Raw genomic sequence first — 20,428 nt, forward strand, 5'->3', positions numbered from 1 at the left:
ATCTTGTCCATAAATCTGTAGACTTTCCTGCCTTGTCAACTGGTCAGCATTTACCAGGTTCTGTATGCTCAGTAACACCACACAGCTTTTTTGTCACACATACAGATAATCCTGCGAACAAGCTAATTTAATTCAACTATAAATTCCCACTTGAAACAGAAGATGCAAATTCAGAATCCACTTTCTAAATAGTGAACGAGTAGGGAGGAGTGGAACAAAGCTTGGAAACAAATCACTGCTGCTTTCTGCTCTCTTATTTATATATATAGCATATATATACATATAAAATGTATGTATATGTGTATGTACACACATACACTGAGATAGCACGCATTGCCCTCTGCCGGCCAGAGGCCAGTATGCAGAGGTCTTCATCTAACACTATGCTCAGAAGCGAACTTTAGTAAGTACTTGACAGGACTGTACCAGCACATGATATTGATTCCTGATGCTTGCCGATATAATAAGAGGCATCTCCTTTAACTCACTAAAAATCAAGGATTTTTTGAAATCCATTTTTAAGGCTTGGGCTTTCCTGCTTCCATTCCTCCTATTTGGTGATATATGTAGCACTACAAAGGAATCGTACAAGCCATGCATGCAAGCGGCTTACAGGTTAGCCTGTTTCTATTTAGATATCCACACGCAAACTATTACCATTTTATGTTACATTCATAAGTGCTCATTTCTGCCTTCAGTTAAGCATTTTAATCAAACACCAGTAGACAGAGAGGTGGCAGGAAGGCCTTAAACACTTCCAGGGTTAGGGCATTTAGAACTTCTCTGGGCAACCTGTTCTGGTACTACACCACTCTCTGAGTAAAGAATTTCCTCCTAAAATATAACCTAAATCTCCTTTTTTTTTTTTTTTTAGTTTAAAACCCCATTCCCCCTTGCCCTATCACTATCTGCCTGTGTAAAAAGTTGGTCTCCCTTCTCTTTAAGTACTTGAAGGCTGTAGCAAGGCCTCCCCAGAGCCTTCTCACCTCCAGGCTGAACAAGCCTGGCTCCCTCAGCCTGTCTTCTCACATGTTATCATAATAGTCTCTATTCAGATAGTCTGTCATCTTCGTGACTGTGAATGGCTACAGTGTACTATTCATAAGCACTAACAGACATAAAAGTAGGCTGGTATTCTTGAAAGTAGGAAGAGACAGATGATTTCTTTTTTTTTTTTTTTTTTTTTAAATATACTCACCTAAGGCCCAGTATGACATAGCTTCCAAAGGTGAAGAAGTACTGCAGATAGCATGGATATACATGAAGTGAATCATTAGCTCAGCCAAGCACCACCAAAAGAAAATACGAATTATGCCCACGATTAAGATGCCAAGATTGGTCTTCAAACTGAAGGCTTCTTGTTTCCTCATCTAAATGAAGAAACCCAAAGAAGTTATATGACACACAACTGACTGTTTTACTCAGAGACTCATCTCAAGAGCTTTTTTTTTTTAATATTTTATTTGCTATTCATTACTATTAAGGAGGTCATCTGTCTAAACTATTTGAGAATTCTTGATGCACCTTTTTTGATGCAGTGTGGTTTCTCCTGTTTCAAACTAAGAAGTAGAAATCAGCAAGTAGAAAACTGAGTGGTAAGCCAAGTAAAACAAGTCTTCTGTCAACACCGTAAGACTGGCTGCAGTATTTACAGATATTCAGTTCCATTCGCATGCGGTGAAGATCTTTCCTTGCTCTAGATTGTATTTCCATTCTCTCTGCACTGCAAAACTACCTGTGCAGTTGAACCACATGGGAATGCAATATCTGCTAGCACAGTGCAATTTCTGCATTAGGCACCCTAATGTAAAGGGATCCAGACTACTCTTGCCTCATCCTTTATAGGTTCTAAAGGGTCTCTGGACTGCTTTGCTACTGCATGCTGCCCAGGGCTTCAGATGTATGATCTCTGCATCTGCTTCCGTTTTGCAATTATTCCCTAAGGACATTTTAAATGGTTTGACCCCACAGGCATCTCTCAAAATATACAATGGTGCAAAAAGACGTCACACACTCATCCCTGCACTGTCCCTTCAGAGGTTACATCCCAGCCACCAGCTGCTGCCAAACTAATTTAGCACCAGGAAGCCTAAGGGCCATTACTCACAATGTCATCACTTTCAAGATGGCCTAAGGAAGGACTGCCTTGTTAACAGCCAATTTATTTCTGGAAAGCTGTCAGACTTGAGAGGAGTTTATTAAAAGCTGACTGACCATACAAACAAGTTCCTAAGTGTCTAATTCAGCAAAAAATATCTAACGGAGAGAAGCATGCATTTATTTGCATTTACAAGCGGGGGAAACACAGCAACAAACATACAAAGCATAGAACATTAAAACCTGTTCTTACTTTTTTTCCCCCCCGCATGTCCTCTAAGGGCACTTGTCATTATGAGGTTTGTTCACACAGAGGCACAAAACATGCAAAGAAAGTGCTGTATCAGAGCAAAACAAAAGGCTTGGAAGAAGGTATAAATTATACACTGCCTGCCTATCTGCACAAGAGGATTACAAGAAAACATGGAGCTTTCACTACATAATTGTTGGATTATTTTTCCGTCACAGGTTCTCACATGCAAGAATTACTCAAAGAACACAAACAGAAAGCTGGTATCCTCAGCTCATTTAAATCATTAAGTTTTCAGAGAAAACCCTTCCCCTTCAGGTTCTTGTAAAAAAACCTCCTAAAACTAAAACATCTTGAATTGGCAACGCTACTGTACTTCCAGAAGTATGTGATTGTGATTATCAGTAACATATCTCATGCAGATGAAGTCCTTCACTTCCTTCCTCGAGCATGTACAGTCATGGTACACAAGCACTTTCTTTGTGAGCTCAAGCAGAAGAGGCAACACCATCTCCCACAGAGTATTAGAAGGACTACATTTTTCAAACTGTCCAAGCAGCCTACAAAGCAGGCAGATCCAATCCCAACGACTAATCAGGAGAGTACACTGTATCAAACAAACATTTAGCCCTGAGGATAAATGAATCATTCTCAAGTCCAGTAGAATCAATTCGTTGTAGAAATGGCCAAATGCTATCAACCTTAACAGAATCAAGAAGAGACATACATTTCTTAATTCCTGTACTTCACTGATAGCTGTAGATCATGAAAAAAAATTTAAAGATACTACAGTTGTGAAGGAGAGTAGGATTATCCAGGCGGTAATCCTACCAAATACAGAAACGATAACAGCTTGCTCTTAAAAATACCTCAAACTTGTGCCAGCTGCACTGGATTCATTACCTGAGAGCTGTTCTTCATTTTCTCCTGTAGCACTGCCAAGGTCAGTGAGACCTATGTGATGTGCTGAGCAAATGCCAGTTAGGTGCAAGTTAAAAATAAGACAAGACAAGGTTCATAGTTTACAGGTTTCCAAAGATGCTCCATCAGATTCTTACACCGCTAACTATAGTAAACAAATCACTGTATTATTTTATTACACTTTCTTTCTGCAGCAAAAGAGAATTTGATCAAGTAACTTAGTGGAAGGACTGTCTGTAAGATTTTTTTTTTTTTTTTTTTTTTTAAACACATCATGGAATGTATGCCAAGTTTAATTCTTCAGTTTTTCCACCAGACACCAAAAATATACATAAACAAGCAACCCGCCCATCTGCACAGACAACACCCTCCCTAAAAACCCTATCATCTTATCTGCACACCGTACACCTAACATGCAGCTGGCGCTGTTCACTTGAAAATCACAGAATTGTAGGGGCTGGAAGGGACCTCTAGAGATCATGAAGTCCAACCCCCAGCCAAAGCAGGCTCCCTACAGCAGCTTGCCCAGGTAGGTGTCCAGGCAGGTCTTGAACATCTCCATAGAAGGAGATTCCGCAGCATCCCTGGGCAGCCTGTTCCAGTGCTCCATCACCCTTACTGTGAAGAAGTTCTTATGCACATTCGTGTAGAACTTCCTATGCTTCCGTTTGTGGCCGTTTCCCCTTGTCCTATCACCACACACCACTGAAAAGAGTCTGGCCTCATCCCTTTGCCTCCCACACCTTAGATATTTATAAACATTGATCAGATCCCCTCTGAGTCTTCTTTTTTCAAGGCTGAACAGACCCAGATCGCTCAGCCTTTCCTCATAAGAGAGGTGCTCCAGGACCTTTATCATCTTTGTGGCCCTCCACTGGACTCTTTCCAGGAGATCCTTGTCTTTGTTGTACTGAAGAGCCCAGAACTAGACACAGTACTCCAGATGAGGCCTGACCAGGGCAGAGTAGAAGGAGAGGACTTCTTTTAAAAAAGAGGCCATGCTTTTTTTAATGCACCTCAGGATACCATTGGTCTTCTCGGTACCCAGGGCATACTGCTGGCTCATGGCCAACCTGTTGTCCACTAGGACCCCCAGGTCCCTCACTGCAGAGCTCCTCTCCAGCAGGTCATCCCCCAACCTGCACTGGTGCACGTGGTTATTCCTCCCTAGGTGCAAGACTCTACACTTGCTCTTGTTAAATCTCAGCTGGTTCCTCTCTGACCAACTCTCCAGCCTGTTCAGGGCAAACTGAACAAACACATCCAGGTCAAAATGAACAAACGTACTAATTTTGTAGCTGAATTTGTACTAACTACATGACATTTTGGAGCCTACCATTAAATCACAGTCATTTGCATAATACACCTTCAAATCCACAACTAGAACTACTATGCTCTACTTCTACTCAGGCCATCGGTGAAATACAGCAGCTTCTCTTTTCTGCCTGGCAACAGATGCAAATTACCAGCATTATTGACCTCTTTCATTCATGTAACAGCTTCTCTGCTTCCTTTTTCAATAACTCAGCTTTCCAGCATTCTAAGCAGAAACCCTCTTCTCAGTCTCAGCTTCATTTAAGTGCTCCTGCAGTTCCCAATCTCCCGTTCTGATAGCTGCAGTAAACACACTTCTGGTATTGTGCACTTTGAACAAACTGCTGAGATCTGCTAACTTCAAAATCTGTCTCTAACTTCAGATGTCAAGTCAATGACATGACCTTTCTCTGGTAAGAACTCTGAAAATGCATTGCAGTAAACACTGAGAAACGAGTTACATTTTTTCAGTATGTTCCATCTTCATCAAAGCTTTAACAGAACAAGGATTGTGCATGTTTAGATGAGAATGTAACACAAATACAGGCACACTCCCATTCTCCATGTTCAATTTTTCCTTCTCACTATCTCAAACCAAGAATATAGACAGGGTTTTCACAGGTCTGTACTGAACCGTATCAGCTGAACTAAGTTTCATTTCAAGACCCTACGCACAATTTTTCCCAGTGGCTATCTCCAAGCAGCCCTCTGCTCAGAATCCTGTATATGTGTTCTGAAACATTCCTTGGAAAAAAAAAAAATCTCCCTGCTAGCAGCATAGGGATATAGGTGGAATTTAATACGATTTAGAAACTACAAAACAACAGTAAAGAAAACTTCCACAGCATCCATATCAGTAAGTCTAGTGAAAGAACAATCCTACTCATTTGAAGGTTTTTAATTCCCTTTTCCCCCAGTTCCTGAAAAGGGCTTTAGAGTTTCACAGATGATTGGCTTGTTCTCAGCAAAGCCTGGAAAACTGCTTATTACACGCTTCTGTCAGTCTTGCAGATGCTTTCGCTTATCTGACTCATCTCTCTTAATGACATCTCACTGGCAGTAAGCACTTGAAGAAACCAACTTTTCTTCAAAGTGGTGAAAGATCATCTGACTCTGCCCCTTCAATTTGTATAACACTTCTACCAGTCACAGCTCAGAGCATCTCAGCACCTCCAGATCCTATTCGACAGCATGCAGACTCCAGATTCATTTAGGAACTCACGCTGAGATATTCAAAACCACAGAGAGGAGTTGGACACCTGCCTACTATTAAATGTAATGGAAAATAAGTATGCAAATGCATTAGTCAGCTTCAGAACATTAGTGTCTATTTAGAGACCTACCTTGCCTCTCCTATTTCACTTGTATGATTCACAAAAGCTTAAAGGCTTTTAGTAAAGGAATCAGATGTTCCTGTTGCAGCAGAAGCTGAGCAGAGCTGATCCTTCCAGGCTGACTCAACTGCAAGGGCACCTTTTCTGTAGCTCTCCCAAAAGTCCAGGCACATAGTGAAAGTTCCCAGCACTCCTCAGGTTGTGGATCGCACCAAACTGCTCTGTGCTCAGCCTGCACAGCAGTAGCTCCGCAGTGACTGAAATTCAGTTGCCTTAAGGTCCCACCTTAAGGTTGCAGGAGTAATGGAAGCTATCTCACTACTTGCCTTCACCTGAATTTGAGAGGCGCCACGTGCTTCACAACTGCATGTCTATATTATCTGCGTATTAAGCAACCAACATGAGACTATGCTCGATACTGTAGTGCAACTTCAAGTTGTTCCTTCACTGACAAAACAGAAACCTATGGGAACTGTGTTAGTCTGTCTTTCTAAAAGGCTAACTACTAGGTATGTCTCATTGAGTGCAAAAGAGAGCCACACATGAGACTCTTTGTTGTTAAAATTACACACCTGTTGCCTGTGATAACTAGGATAAAACTAAGATTTGCCATGTTTTAAAAAAGGCAAAACATTTTAAGGAAAAAAAAAAAAAACTGTGTTGTTAGAGGAGTTCCCACACCATGCACACAGCAACAACAAAAAAAGCAAGAATGACAATTTGCATCAAGCTTGGGAAAGACAACACAGTATGCCTTTTATGATTGAGCTGTAGAAATCTGTCCAAAACTACCAACCTAAGTGACAGGGATTCAGCTCATGAAAGCATGAGAAAAACCTGTTTATTTAAGCTGTGACTTCAGATAAGAAAGAAAAGTCCTGCAGACTTTTCCTACAACATCCAGCCCAGGAAAATAGAATTCAGCCTTGTGTTTTCCAAAGCTACTGAATACAAAGAAGTATCAGACCTGCCACTGGTGCCCACTAGAATCTCAGTTTTCACTTTCATAAACCCAAGTTTCATAAACTCTTTGTTAGTTTCAACAGAAACTTTCCAAATGTAAACAAGCAGGACATTCACATCTATATACAAACCATAAAACTGCTCTGTTTTTTTATTATCCAGTCATCTACTTCATCAAAGTGTTAGCTATAAACATCATTGCTTACTTAAGTGTGCAAGAAAGTAAGAAAAGCAACCAAGTGTCAGACAAAAAGAATTCTAGAGTATAAGAATCTTAGTTTCTAAACTGGCAGGGAGGAGAGGGAAGGGTTTGTCTTCAAGTTGACATCTTTGCTATAAAATTCTCAATTATTTTTATTATAAATTTTGCCAATTCCAACCCATCCAGTCTTAATGGTCCCATAATATTACTTCATGTTATCAAAATTATAAGCAAGATTATGAATACTGCATGCAGGAATGAAAATGCCTTTTCAGCAGTTTTTTTTCCTGAAGTACCTAGCTGACAGAAGAACATTCATCTCCGAAGGAAACTGATTATATTCCAATAGAGGAGATTACTCTGACAGCCTTTGGTAACTATTTTGATGTTTCTTTCTATCTTCTCTTTAGCACTGGAGTCCCATCAACTCTCTCTGCCCAATCACAGATATAAAGGCTCATTTTGACATTTTTTTCATCAACCCCTGAAATATATTATCAATGTTAATTACCACCCTTAAATCAATTATTATTCCATTGTTGGTATATAAGCATGGATTTTGAAAATTTGTTTCCACACACAGCCCTCCCTTTTGTATGCAGTGTACTTCAGCACGTGTGAAGAAAGGGATGAATATACACTAACACTAGGGACATCAACTCCTTCAAAGTCTCACTAACATCCATTTTTGACAAACTAGAAAATAAATTTAGCTCATTTGCAACATACATTTTTAAATACACTACAAAAACAGGACCTCGTGGAAAGCTGGTGAAAGAATTGTTTAACTTAAATTTTCTCATAACCAATATTAAAATCTCACAAAAACCTAAAACAAGAAAATTAACCCAGTGCATCGAATTTACTTCTAATAAACAATAGATTTGGCAGCTGAAAAGAGATCACCATTTTCTTCAATATTTCTTAGTCAAACATGACTCACATTTACACACATATACTGGAAGTTTGTAATTGCACAGTCTTAAAAAATACTGTTACCTGTTTACTAAACTCATCAAAGTTCATAAGGGGCCCATTGTGGAACATGGGATAATAAAACACATATGCCAGCATCCACAGGAACGAATGAGATGATTTCTGGGCATGTCCATGCCAGCAGTATTCCAGGCTGAAACTTGTGTTGAAGAGGCAACGAACAGACACCGTGAAGAGAAGCAGATAATACTCATTTTCAGTGCCGTACCACTTTCTCTGTAAGACAAAACAAGGACAGAACATAATAGTACAATGCTGTGATTCATAAATTGCAGGGTATTATATCAATCAAGACCTTGACCTTCCAGGTCACCAACAGCGGAAAGCACCTAAAGCTAATATAGACTGGCAGGAATATCTGAAGCAAACATCACTAACGTTTGAAGGGTGAATGCTGGCTGCTGACAGAGTTGCTAGTCTGCAGAGCTGCTGTAACAGGCAGAAAATATTACAACTAATTTCTAGCTTTACTATGTTTTGAAGAACTAGGAGAGCTTTTCTTATATGAATGCCATTTTTTTCCTCAGATTTTGTCCAGATGCATAGCTGGCAATCCTATTGACAACTAAGGAGCTACTAGGACCAGACCTAATGCTGCAAGTCAAATCTGAAAAGAATCAGACACTTGCTAGGAAGCCCAAGGCTAGAAAGATTTTGCTGAACCTTTTTCATGTTTATGATACTCCCTGACACACACTGTCAAGAAAAACAGATGTATATAGATGCACACATATCAACTATCACAAAAAAGAAAAACCACCCAACCTGAGAAACTCTTCATTTCCACTCTACCAGTGAGATCCTAATAGGCTTTACTAAGGGACTCCTGGATACAAACCCAAAAATCAGCGCTTAAAATCAGTATGATTATACCTCTAACAAAGGAGAAATATATTTACTAGAGCACTAGGCAAGGTATTTATCATACTCTGTCTCCACTGAACAACACTTCCACATTAAAGTACATAATTTCATCTCAATGTAGTGACTGGCATAATGGAATGTCCTCTGTTACCCATAAATAACGATTAAGCATGGTGAGGCCAAACCACATTTCAAGAAGCATTAGAAATCCTGATCTCAAATCCAAACCCCAACACTACGGTAGATTTTTCAAATTCCATTTCCTAGTGGGCAGACCAACAGGAAGACAAAAAAAAAAAAAAGATTTGTGGGTTTTCCAGATGATTGATCAGAAGGATGATATGCACAGTGCCACTCTAAATTGGTAAAACAGAGAAGAACGTGTTGGCACCCCACTCTCAAAAGTGTCTGAGAAATTTAAAGAAGCTTTCCACACAAAAGAGATTAAGGGGACACAAGTTCATAAATGGGAAAAGGGAGCAAATCCCACCAACAAACAGGGATGTCGCAAGTTCCTGGGTAACAGATGGAGATGCTCACAGCAGACACAAAGGCTAGCCCAAATAAGCAAGGAAGACTTGTTTATCAGCTTCCTAGAAGAATCCTTACAGCCAAATCCATGTGGTTACTTCTCTGTAGCATGTATCACCAGGTCTAGAAATAGCTAAGTTTTATCCTCCTGTTGCCAGCCTCACAGCAAGGTGCTAGTGTACATTTGTGCTTAAAAGATGTATTCACAGACACAGATGCAACCTCCCAATTCCAGTTTCTGACAACTTCTCTTAATCTGGATGCGTACTACAGAGTGGACATGCTGCATAAATCTGTTTTTTTCAAATCACTGGACACAGCTCTACACGTGACTGTAATGCAATGGAAAGCACAACAATGACAACAGAGCAGCAGGATCCCAGGCTGCAGCAAGGATTTGCTCAAATACAACAACAGTGAGCACAGAAATAAAAGAAAAAAGTTGCTTACCTTCAGAAGGCCTCAGATACACAGGAATCTCCAGGGACATACCCTTACCCCCACTGCCAACCCTTAAATAAGGTCTGGGAAGCAGTGGATCCTGGCTCCACCCCTTCTGGTCACTCAGCTGCACTGCATGCACCTGAGCTCTCCTGGGTTGGCCCTGCCTTCCCACCAGGTGCTCAATCACTGCTTCACGCCATGACTCAGCATTTCTGCTACAGTGACCACAGGCAAAAGTCAGTCAAGCTACCAACATTACATTATCACAATGACTGGATGTTTTTCTCATGCAATGCCAAGACCTCTCTGGCATCCTCTTGAGGTACGTTTCCTCTTACACACTACAGTCGCATGTTACTGAAAACTTCCACTAAGCAGAGCTTCAGCTCTAATGGGCTGCATTTATAGTGCACACCAAACATTGTTCTACTGTTTTACAGAGTTTTCCTAAGTCCTCCTGGGGTCAGTTAGCTCTGCACAAATTCCTGCACTGTCCTTTCCAAAAAAGTAACACATGTATTATAAAGAAGCTGTTTTATTTGCTGGTCAGAGAAAGGCAGATGGCAGCACAAGACAGTGATTCTCTACAGGAGCAGCAGAATGAACAGCCCCAGGCAGAGCTGGCCAGCCTGCTCCCACACAAACTGAATTCAGAGATTGTTCTTCCAAGAGGCACTACACTATACATGGCCCCACTGACAGGATGAAGGCAATACTGAGGGAAAAAGCAGCAAATGGCAGGAAGGTGAGAGGGAGAAAAAAATAAGCAGAAACTATTCCTGTAGGACAAAAAAGATAGCAAAGGAAAACAGAGCAACTCAAAAACAAACGGTAAATAAGAGTGGAGATTGGCAAAAATGAACAGAAGATAAAGTAGGCAGCATTCTGGTGGATGTCTTGTTAGAGTCTGAACACTCTCTTCCATGGTAAGAGACCATCACATTACCCTGCAGAGTCCTTCTGTTCATTTGGCATAATTCAGAGTAAGAATGCAGCCAGGTCTCAGGTAGAGAAGAAGGGCTGTGTTGTGGAGCTGTCTGACCAAACACAGCTCCAGAAGGCTGGGCCTTATCTAAAGTAGTCCCTTGGAACCACCTTCTGCCTCTGCTTGTCTCTTCAGTTCCCCAGACAAAAGCAAACAAAACAGCCTTGGCTTTTATCCTTACAGAGGTGACAGTCATCTCTCAGAAAAACCCCACAGGTGTTTCTGAAGCTTCAGACCATCACCAATTTCATTCCTCTCATCTGCCGTTTGAGAGTCCTGCAGGATCACCAGCAACAATACAGAACAAAGGAAAAGGAAGGAACAAAGGCAATAACGAAAGCAAGAGCTACAGATGGTAGCTTCAAATAAATATAGCCAAAGCTTTAAAAGAAGCATGTACAGCAGGGTAGAGTGTACAGTATGCTGAACATAACCTAATAATGTCAGCTGGTATCCAAAAGACTATCAAAGAGCGATAACTGAGAAAGACATCCTCTCTTCTAAGTGACTTCAGTCACATGCACCACCATTATGAATCACATTATGTACTATTGTAGTAAGCTAACTTTCGTTTTGTGCCTTGACAAACACCCAAATGAAACTACAGGTGGCCCACTAATAAGAATTCAAGTGTACGAGCATATCCACATTTCTAATTATAAAAGATCTAGTGCGCATCTCCACTTCCTACAGGTTTTCAAGCCAGTCTCTGCTTAAATCAAGTAAAGGGAGAGTAGTTGGTCATAATGGTGGCTACTGCAACAGCAAATAAGACTGTAATTAATTTGATGCTTAATTCATACATTCGAAATTACCTTGGCTTCTTCCACTGCTGGTATGCGTAAAGTAGATAACAGGATAAGTGAGCACAGCCACGTCAGGAGCGGTATCTGAAACTGAGCCACAGCAAACGAAATAGCTGCGTGTAACAAAATGACCGCAAAGCCCTTGATTCCTAATAAAAACCAGCAGGCAGCCATCCCATACGCCATCAAGCACCATGGTTTATACTGTTAGAAAAAAAAACAGAAACGACCATGAATAACTGTTACACTTTATTTCTAAAGTGAAACATAGAAACAGTACTATCCTACACATAGTAGAGTGCCAGGCCTACACATCACCCCCTCCATTCCCACAGCTAGTTAGAACTCTGTCAATGGTTTACGGGCGTTCGGCCCGGTTCCGTGACGAAGGGGACGGGGGATCCATGGGTCCACGCCCCGGGAAAAGAGAAAAGGGTAAGGAGATGGCTCTGAGAGCAAAGAACAGCAGCAACAATCTGAGGAGAAACAAACTAATTTACTAAATAAGATATCGGAATGCAAAACAACACACTATAATACAATATAATTACAATTTAAGCTGATAAATCCAATACAGAGAGAGAGAAAATGTCCCAAAATCAAGGTAGGCCTTACTCTACTACCGACGATAAGACGGCTGGAGAGCGAGGTGCTGCCAAGACGAGAGACGGGCGGAAAAAGGGACGAGGTCTCGTGATCTGCAAGTTTTTATACTGCGAGCTTTTATCTTTTCCCTCCGGCTGGAAAATGGTAACAGAGGAGCAAAGTACCGTGGGGAATGTAGTAGCCCTTCTCTTCTGAGAACCAGGTACATTCACTACATGATGTTATGATGTGGAGTACCAATAACCGAAAATCATAAAATCATGACAAACACACAAATTTGCTGTGAAGTAAACCCATGCATACCTTCTCCACAAACAGCCTGCACATTTGTGATACCAGCAGATGACCAGCCAGAAGCCACAGTATGTATTCCCTTCCCCATTCGATCCAATAGCTCCATTCAAAATCCAAGGCGTCCTGAGCATCAAAGAAATACATATAACCATAAAGTCTTAAAGTACAATTAACTGTCTCAATAATATACAAAGTCTGTTGTCCAATACCACAGAATTCAGCATCTGAGGAATTTTTTGCTTAGGCAAGGAAGTCTGATTATTTGCAGTGGTGAGCTCCAACACCATTTTGACTTTCAATAGCCTAAAATCCAGAGAAAGAAGTGAAAGAGCAGAGAGGAACCATCAGCACAGAATTAGACGCACACTAAACAGAGCTGACATATGCCCACCTACACATAAAACTGACACCAGCAGGAGCCTGCTGAGGACACAGGTGCAGAACAACATGAAAATACTGCCACTGACAGCAATAAGGGTACAGATGGCTCAGAGCCTCAGTCCATTTCAAAGCACGTAAGCTTCTATGCATTTCCATGACAAGGTGCTACATGTTTCACTTCTCCCTGCAGGCTCCAGACCACTGGGTGAAGTAATCCAAAGTATCCCTATGCTGCTGCAGGCTCATTAGCAAATCATAAGGAGCACAACTGAGTGCTGGGCATCATCAGCATTTCCCTGAAACCCAATAAAACCAACAAAACCAAGACATGCTCTGAACAGGAGAGCACATGGTATATGTACCCCCTCACAGCTGCTTTTAAGATGGCCTGATTTCACAGAAAGTTAGATAAGGCAAAGCAGCTGCCAAGGAAAAACAAGTAGCACAAGTACCAAGGAAACCATGCCCAGTTACAAGTGTGGGCAGATCATACACAACTGTACTGATCCACCAGCCAAACCTGGATAGCATGGATATCAGAAGAGCGCTAACTACTATTTCTATAAGCAGAAGTAAGAGAGGGTAACAGATACTCTCAGATGATAAAATGAGAAAGAGAAACAAAGCTCTGACTTCTCTGGACTTTCTCAGGGATAAGGGGAACAACCCTGCACTGGTTTGAAAAATTCACAGTTTGGATGAAATGACACCTTGCTCTAAGATAAAAGTTTCACTCAATATTTCAACAAAGCCTAATTGCGACCAGGTGGACCCAGGTCAGACTGAAACTCCCCTTAGATGTAAATGTAATTCTAAACGAGATAAAAGGGATCAGCTGGCAATCCCTGCTCCCTGCTAAAAGTCAGGACTGCCAAATACATACAGCTGTCTGCATGAATGGGACTAAATTCAGTATCTCCTACTCTTTGAATCTCCAAAATATTTTGTGATTTTCTTGAAAGGACAGGTAAAGGGGCCTATACCAGTGGTCATGGTGGGCCTAAACATAGATATGTATTCTTGGCTTTGATTATGTCACCTTCAAAACTGGTTGCATGATGAATTCTCTTCGAAAGGAAGTGAGGTGGGTTATTTGGGCTTTGGTTTATCTTAGAAAATAAAAACATGTTACTTCGAACATTTGTTTCAAAATCTCTTCTTCTCTACGCTGGACTACAGGTCAATCATGAGTGCCACTAGTGTTTGCTGATGTTAAGCATGACCCAAACACCAAATGTCATGAACAAGGGGAAAAAAAGCTGCAGGAAATGTAAAGGGTGATTAAGCCTCTGAAGACCAGACAGCTGGACAGAAGCTTATTAAATGATATTACTAATGAGAAACACTCAGACCAGCCACGAAGACAAAAAAAAAAACAAAAAAACCGAAACAACACCTAACGATGACTATGAAAATCTGTACAGTTATTATGGGCTTCTGAAACTAAAACAGTATCTTTGGTGAGCAAACAGCATTTTTGGAGCTGTTTTGTTGGCATTACTTCCATGCTATTGAAAAGTAATTCAGATTAGAATAGAACACAAAGGAAAATGCATTGGAAACAAGAAACTGTGCCTATGTTACCCTAATCCATTCCCCTCAGCAAAAACTTAAACCTTCTTGATCCCACACAGAGTGAAACATATATTAGAAAAAGCAGATTAAGTACTGCAGGCTGTCTCATGTGGGAAGCACTTGTCTGTGTTTTTGCACATTAAATAATAACAGTGCCTATGCTTTTCACTTGTTCTTCATATCTCTATACAACTTTGGGCTCTGGAGTCTATGGGAGTCTGGCTATAGAGAATGAGAATAGAATAAAAAAAACAGGGATGACATTAAAACACTTAGAACCAAAGTCTCCTTACAAAGCACCATCACAAGAAAGGAAAAGAGCCCAATATGGAGCAGAGTAATTTGTTCTGTGTTCACTGCTTCTCAGCAGAACACTGCTCAACACAGCAGCTCATTGCAGGAGGACTTGAAGGAACTGCAAGGACAGAACCTTACAAGGAATCAACAAAATAAGAAGTGTTGGTAACATTCATTATTCCTACCTTCTTAAGGCCCCAAAACAGAGTCCCTTGTTCCAGTCCAAAGCTTCTGTCAATTTCATCTTCATATTCTGCAAAGAATAATAAATTTTTGCTAGTTACACAATTCTAAGAAAAGCAACAGTTCAGCAATGAGGCACTCTGCTTCTAAATAAAAACAAATTCCCCTCATCTTCTTCACAGCTGTGGACACTTGGAGTTGGGGAAGGGGAGATGTCTGTGTGCAAGGAATTCAGCAGATGTGAAGCATGCAACATTTCCTCCTTCCCAGCAGGCACAGTCAAGGGGCCTTTCTATAGCCAACTCCTGGGCTTCGGCCTCTATGTATCCTGAACCTTGAGATGATGAATGCAGAGTAGCCTTGACCACTGGACACAGGTGTGTACTGAAACAGGAGGAATTAACCCTGAAAGATGCACTACATAAAGATTTTCTGTTCCCTCTTTCTTCACTCCTGCCCATCACGTGTTCACACATTTGCATAAACTTCTCTCAAGTCTCTTCACCTGTACGATTTTAGTTTTTAATAGATAGAAAAGAGAGCTGAGCTTGAGCCATTTAACACATGGGAACTATAATAATCATTTCTTCTATTTTAGGACTGTTTGATATCTCCCTCTAGTGGCAAAGAGAGACATGGGATGTGAAGGTGACTACTAAAAGCTGCACAGTGAAGAAGCCTTAGGAGTAAGTATCACCCAGCTCCTGGACTCCAGCTGTGAGGAGGCTCATTCACCTCCACCTCCTTCTAACAGGTTTGACAGAGGAGTGAGGAAGAAACTAAGGCAGCAGACAAATCCAGCTCAGCCATGGGCTAGGAACGCTACAAAAGTGAGTGCATCAGCATCACAGACTTACTTTGAGAAACCTGGTATACTTCATAGAAAGAATAGAAGTGAGAGCCAATGGTAAGGAACAGGTAGGCACACATTTCCCATGCTGGTAGCATCATGGGTCTGGGAGCTGCTCTGCTGTTCTTCACACTGACTGCACCTCTCTAGCTGGTCCCTGGAAAAGGCAAGGAAAACAAAGCAGAAACATAGAATCATTAAGGTTGGAAAAGACCACTAAGATCATCCAGTCCAACCATCACTAGCATCCAAAACCTTTACAATACTAAACAAAGCTAGTGGAAAATGGAGAGCGCAGGGCTCATCCTGCTGTCACTTTGTGATGCTGGAGCCCTCACCTGCATCTCCAGAACAGCAGCACCCTCTCAGGGCTTTGTTTTGCGGGCCAGGGCCTTGCTACAGACGCTCAGAATCATAACAACAAAGCTAGATCATGTCTTGGTATGCAGCGTGTCTCCAAGGCCAACTTTGAAACATCACTTCTCTATGCAGCCATTTGTACGTGGGGATAAGCACTTCTGGCTCTGCATGTAACTAGATGTTGGTGTTTCGGGTCCAGTTACACAAAACAGGAGCGTGCACCAGCTAAGCTCAGTGTGAAAAGCACGAAACAGCAGTGCACACATTATTGTACAAACACAGGCAGCCAACACACGTTTATTTCATAAAGAACTGGGCCAGCTGGCTTTCTGCATTAAGGCACGCAACACACCCCCCCCCCCCCCCCCCCTACAAAAAGATGGGCATTTGGAATTCGGTATCTCAGCTGCACCCAAGATGTGCACTGCAACAACGTCCACGTAGTCCCCAATTCACACACACGGCTACGCGAGAAGCCTCCTCGCCCCGTGAGCCACAGCAACGAGGGGCACCGGGACCCCACAGCCCGGACACGAGGGGCAGCCGCAGCCACAGTCGGGCAGCGCTCGACACGGCCGCCATCCGGGCCCGGCACCTCCGGAACCGCTGTGGCCGCCCCAGCGGGGCCCGACCGCGCCGGGAGGCGGGCAGCCCACAGCCCCTACCTGCTGAGGGCTCAACGCAGCCGGGAGCAGCTGCCCCTGGGCCCGCGGCGCGGGAAGGGCAGAGCTAGGGAGCGCCGGCACAGCGCGCCCGCTCCCGACCGCCGGGCGGCGCCGCAGCCCTCCCGCGGCGGCGCAGCGGCGCCCTTCGTCCTCCCCGTGCTTCCGGCTCCGGCGCTGCGGCCCCGCCCCAGCCATGGCTGCTGGCGGCCCGGGCTGGGCTGGATGGGGCGCCGCAGGTCCGCGGGCTGCAGCAGGAGGCGCTCTTTGCAGGACGGGGAGCGGTCTTCTCGCCAAAAAATGCCATCTGCGAGCGTAAACTGAACGGCATCTTTACGGAGGTGGTCCTTGGGCAGGCCCTGACCTCGTGTCCCCGTCACACTGAAGTTTGGACCTTGCCAGCGTGGCCTTACAGATGTGCAGCATAGGCCCACCGTGTCTTTCACATTTTGTCCCTCCTGAGCCACTCTGGAAAACACCTGTACTCTTCTGTAGCCTGCCATCTGTGACTGGAGTAGGAGCCCAGTGGCTGCATCTGGTCTCTTCATTACACCTGACCCTTTGCACTCATCTGTGTTTTGTAGGATACTGCTTCTCTGATCATAATCATAGAATTATGATTAATTAATTTAATCATAGAATTGTTGGGAAGGGACTCTTACAGGCCATCCAGTCCAACTCCCCTGCGCTGAACAGGGACACCTACAGCTCAATCAAGTTGCTCAGAGCCCCCCAGCCTGACCTTGAGCATCTCCAGGGATGGGGCATCCAGATCCTTTCTGGGCAACCTGTGCCACTGCCTCACCACCCTCACTGTAAAAATCATCTTCCTTATATCCAATCTCCTCGCTTTTAGTTTGAAATGATTTTCCCCGTCCTTTTCAGCAGGGCTGTACTCCATCCTTACATTCCCCAGCTTGTGTTGATAGTGGGGGTTGCCACAACCCAGGTGCAAGGCCTTGCACTTGAATTTGGTGAACTTCATGAGCTTGACCTGGGCTCACTGCTCAAGCCTGTCTAGCTCTCTCTCGATGGCGTCCCATCCCTTGGGTGTGTCAATCACACCACACAACTGGGTGTCATTTGCAAACTTCCTGAGGGTCCTCTCAATCCCACTGTCAATGTCAGTGATAAAAATATTAAAAAGCACCATCTGAGTACTGTCCCCTGAGGCACACCACTCATCACTAATCTCCATCTAGATACTGAGCTATTAACCACCATTCTCTGGGTATGATCCAGTTCCTCAACCATCAAACAGTCCACCTGTCAAATCCATATCTTTCTAATTTGGAGAGAAGGATGTTACGGGGCATTGTGTCAAAAGGCTTACTGAAGTCCAGGTAGATGACATCTTTGGCTCTTCTGTTTTCCACTGATGCAGTTATGCCATCATAAAATGCTACACCTCTTGCCACTGCAAAATTCATTTACTAAAACATCATTTTGTTTGACTATGAAAAATTCAGTGCAGATCTACGTAGATCTGTTGAGCACCTCACCTAAGTCACTGCCCAAGACTATCTTCCCAGCCCACGGCTTTCACCTGTTTTTGCTCGCCTTTCTGGTTGACCTGTCTTTAGTGACATAAAATACCTGTTTCCAGTTCTACGTGGCATTTATACTCCTTTCCTCCATGTCAGTCCTCTCCTGATGTCAGGATGTTGGCTTTTTGCTGTAATCAGTTGTCTGTTGCCCATTCATTGTGTTTTCAACAACCAGCACCACTTTCTTCATTCTCGTCACACACAGAAGTTTCCAAAAACATGCAGAGCCCTTTCATCATTCTCTAAATCTTTTCACAATCAATAGATTTATGGTACCTTGAACTCACCATCATGGTGTAGATTCGTGTTGTCCCGTTGTTTATTTCCAATCCCCTGCACGTGTTACTTAGCATATATATAAAGCATGAACCATTTGGGTAAAAAGTTAGCCTTCTGGTCTGTGTTTCTGTAGCATCTTTCATGATCTGACTGCGGGTGTCATCATCGTATGACCAATGGATCATAAAAGAATACTACTTGTGTAAAAGAGCCTTAGAAAGAGGAAGTCATTTTCACTATTTAATATAAGCTGGGACAAACCACACAGGTGGTGGTGAAAAAAAGTAAAATGCTGTAAGGAAGACTGAAAATAGAGAAGTTTTCTTCAACATATGTCTCTGAAAAATTGCTCCAAGAGATGTCACATAAATTAACTGCAAACTACAAACGAGGGACTGTATTAAAACCAAAATAAGACCATTTTGCAAAAGGATGTCCACAACAGCCTTTTACAGAGTATTTTTTCCCCACTAGAGTGAAAAAAACACTGATGCAGTGATAGGGGTCATTTCTGTTTTTACAGTAATCATGTGATAACTATGGAAATGAACAGGTCTGAGAAACACACCAAGACAGGAAGATGAGTCTGGGAGTGCTGGTGCTGGCAACCATGTCATAGAACCAGCCTGCATTTTAACAGCTGGACAGGATTTCCCTTCTCCTTGTTCCTTAAACATGGTCAACGAATCTTGCACGTTTACTTCTAAAATTCCCTAAAATATTTTGACAATTTATATCCATCCATTCTTGCACCATGTGACTCATATCCCACTCTTTTGTTTACATCTGTAGTGTGTTTATAGGGGGGAACCTTTCATATCCTTTTCGATTTCACTTTGCTAGATCTGTTGTTGCCAAAGAGTGACAGAGTTTCAGTTTACACTGTCAATTTCTGATAGCCCCTACGTGCAAGATATTGCACTTGCAATATTGAATGACTGTAAAACTCTAAGACTGGGTACATTCTCCGCTGTGACACCTGGATCCTCTTCTCTGTTGACAGTACTTCCCTGTTTTATGCCCTTCCTGGGTTAGTCAGTACCTTTCCCCCCAAATATATAACAACACCTGCATAACAGCATCAGAACACCGCTGCTGTTGAATTCACTAAAAATTCCCACAGTACTGCAGCAGTTCTGGCCACTAAGGGTCAGTAAAGATTGTATTTTCCTACATTTTCTGGTTTCTATTTAGCAGCATGAAGTCAAAATGCCCTCTAGATGGCTGCATAATACAAACTGTATGTGGTAGCAGTATTGCAGCTTTAAAATAGGAAGAGGTATGACAAATGACATCTTTTACATCAGGTTACACTGACAATTACACCTTTTTAATTGATGTGGTGACATCCAGGAGTTGATGCATATTCTGTGACTGTGTAAGTAACTTTTCTTTCATAAATTTCACTGCCAAGCTAACTGAGTAAGAAAACTGACAAACTCTGATAATGGTCCCTTCTGGAAGATTTTCCTGTCTGGACTTCTAACTTGGACGAGACTTTTTTTCCTTCCACAATTATTCAGGAGGTTTTACATAGTAAAATCTAAGAAGAATCTCAATGAATGAAGCTGTTGAACATAGCTGTCATGAACTTGTCACGGTATTATCTAAGGGTCTGCGTCCGTGACAAGGGGAACAGGCCCGAAAGAAAAAAAACGAGAAAAAAGAGGAAGGAAAGGAAAAAAAA

General features: G+C 42.4%; 1 protein-coding gene across 8 annotated transcripts in view; it reads right to left on the minus strand.

Moving 5' to 3' along the window:
• The window catches only part of HHAT (hedgehog acyltransferase), a 153,377-nt gene extending 136,317 nt beyond the window's left edge, over window positions 1–17,060 (minus strand). For 7 of the 8 annotated variants that reach the window (XR_002437592.1, XR_002437593.1, XM_021393208.1 and 4 more), the window contains exons 1-7: window positions 16,919–17,060; window positions 15,901–16,050; window positions 15,046–15,113; window positions 12,617–12,730; window positions 11,717–11,911; window positions 8,081–8,293; window positions 1,199–1,370 (exon numbers count right to left, since the gene is read on the minus strand). Coding sequence is in view for 6 of the 8 variants with exons in the window: in XM_021393208.1 (XP_021248883.1) it covers window positions 1,199–1,370; window positions 8,081–8,293; window positions 11,717–11,911; window positions 12,617–12,730; window positions 15,046–15,113; window positions 15,901–15,994 (856 nt within the window). In the remaining 2 variants the exon portion in view is untranslated. Of the gene's footprint in view, window positions 1–1,198; window positions 1,371–8,080; window positions 8,294–11,716; window positions 11,912–12,616; window positions 12,731–15,045; window positions 15,114–15,900; window positions 16,051–16,231; window positions 16,516–16,918 lie in introns of those variants that run through there. The other variant, XM_021393206.1, reaches the window with a different exon arrangement.

Source organism: Numida meleagris, chromosome 3, assembly GCF_002078875.1.
Source record: "Numida meleagris isolate 19003 breed g44 Domestic line chromosome 3, NumMel1.0, whole genome shotgun sequence".
In the NCBI taxonomy this organism is placed as follows: Eukaryota; Metazoa; Chordata; class Aves; order Galliformes; family Numididae; genus Numida; species Numida meleagris.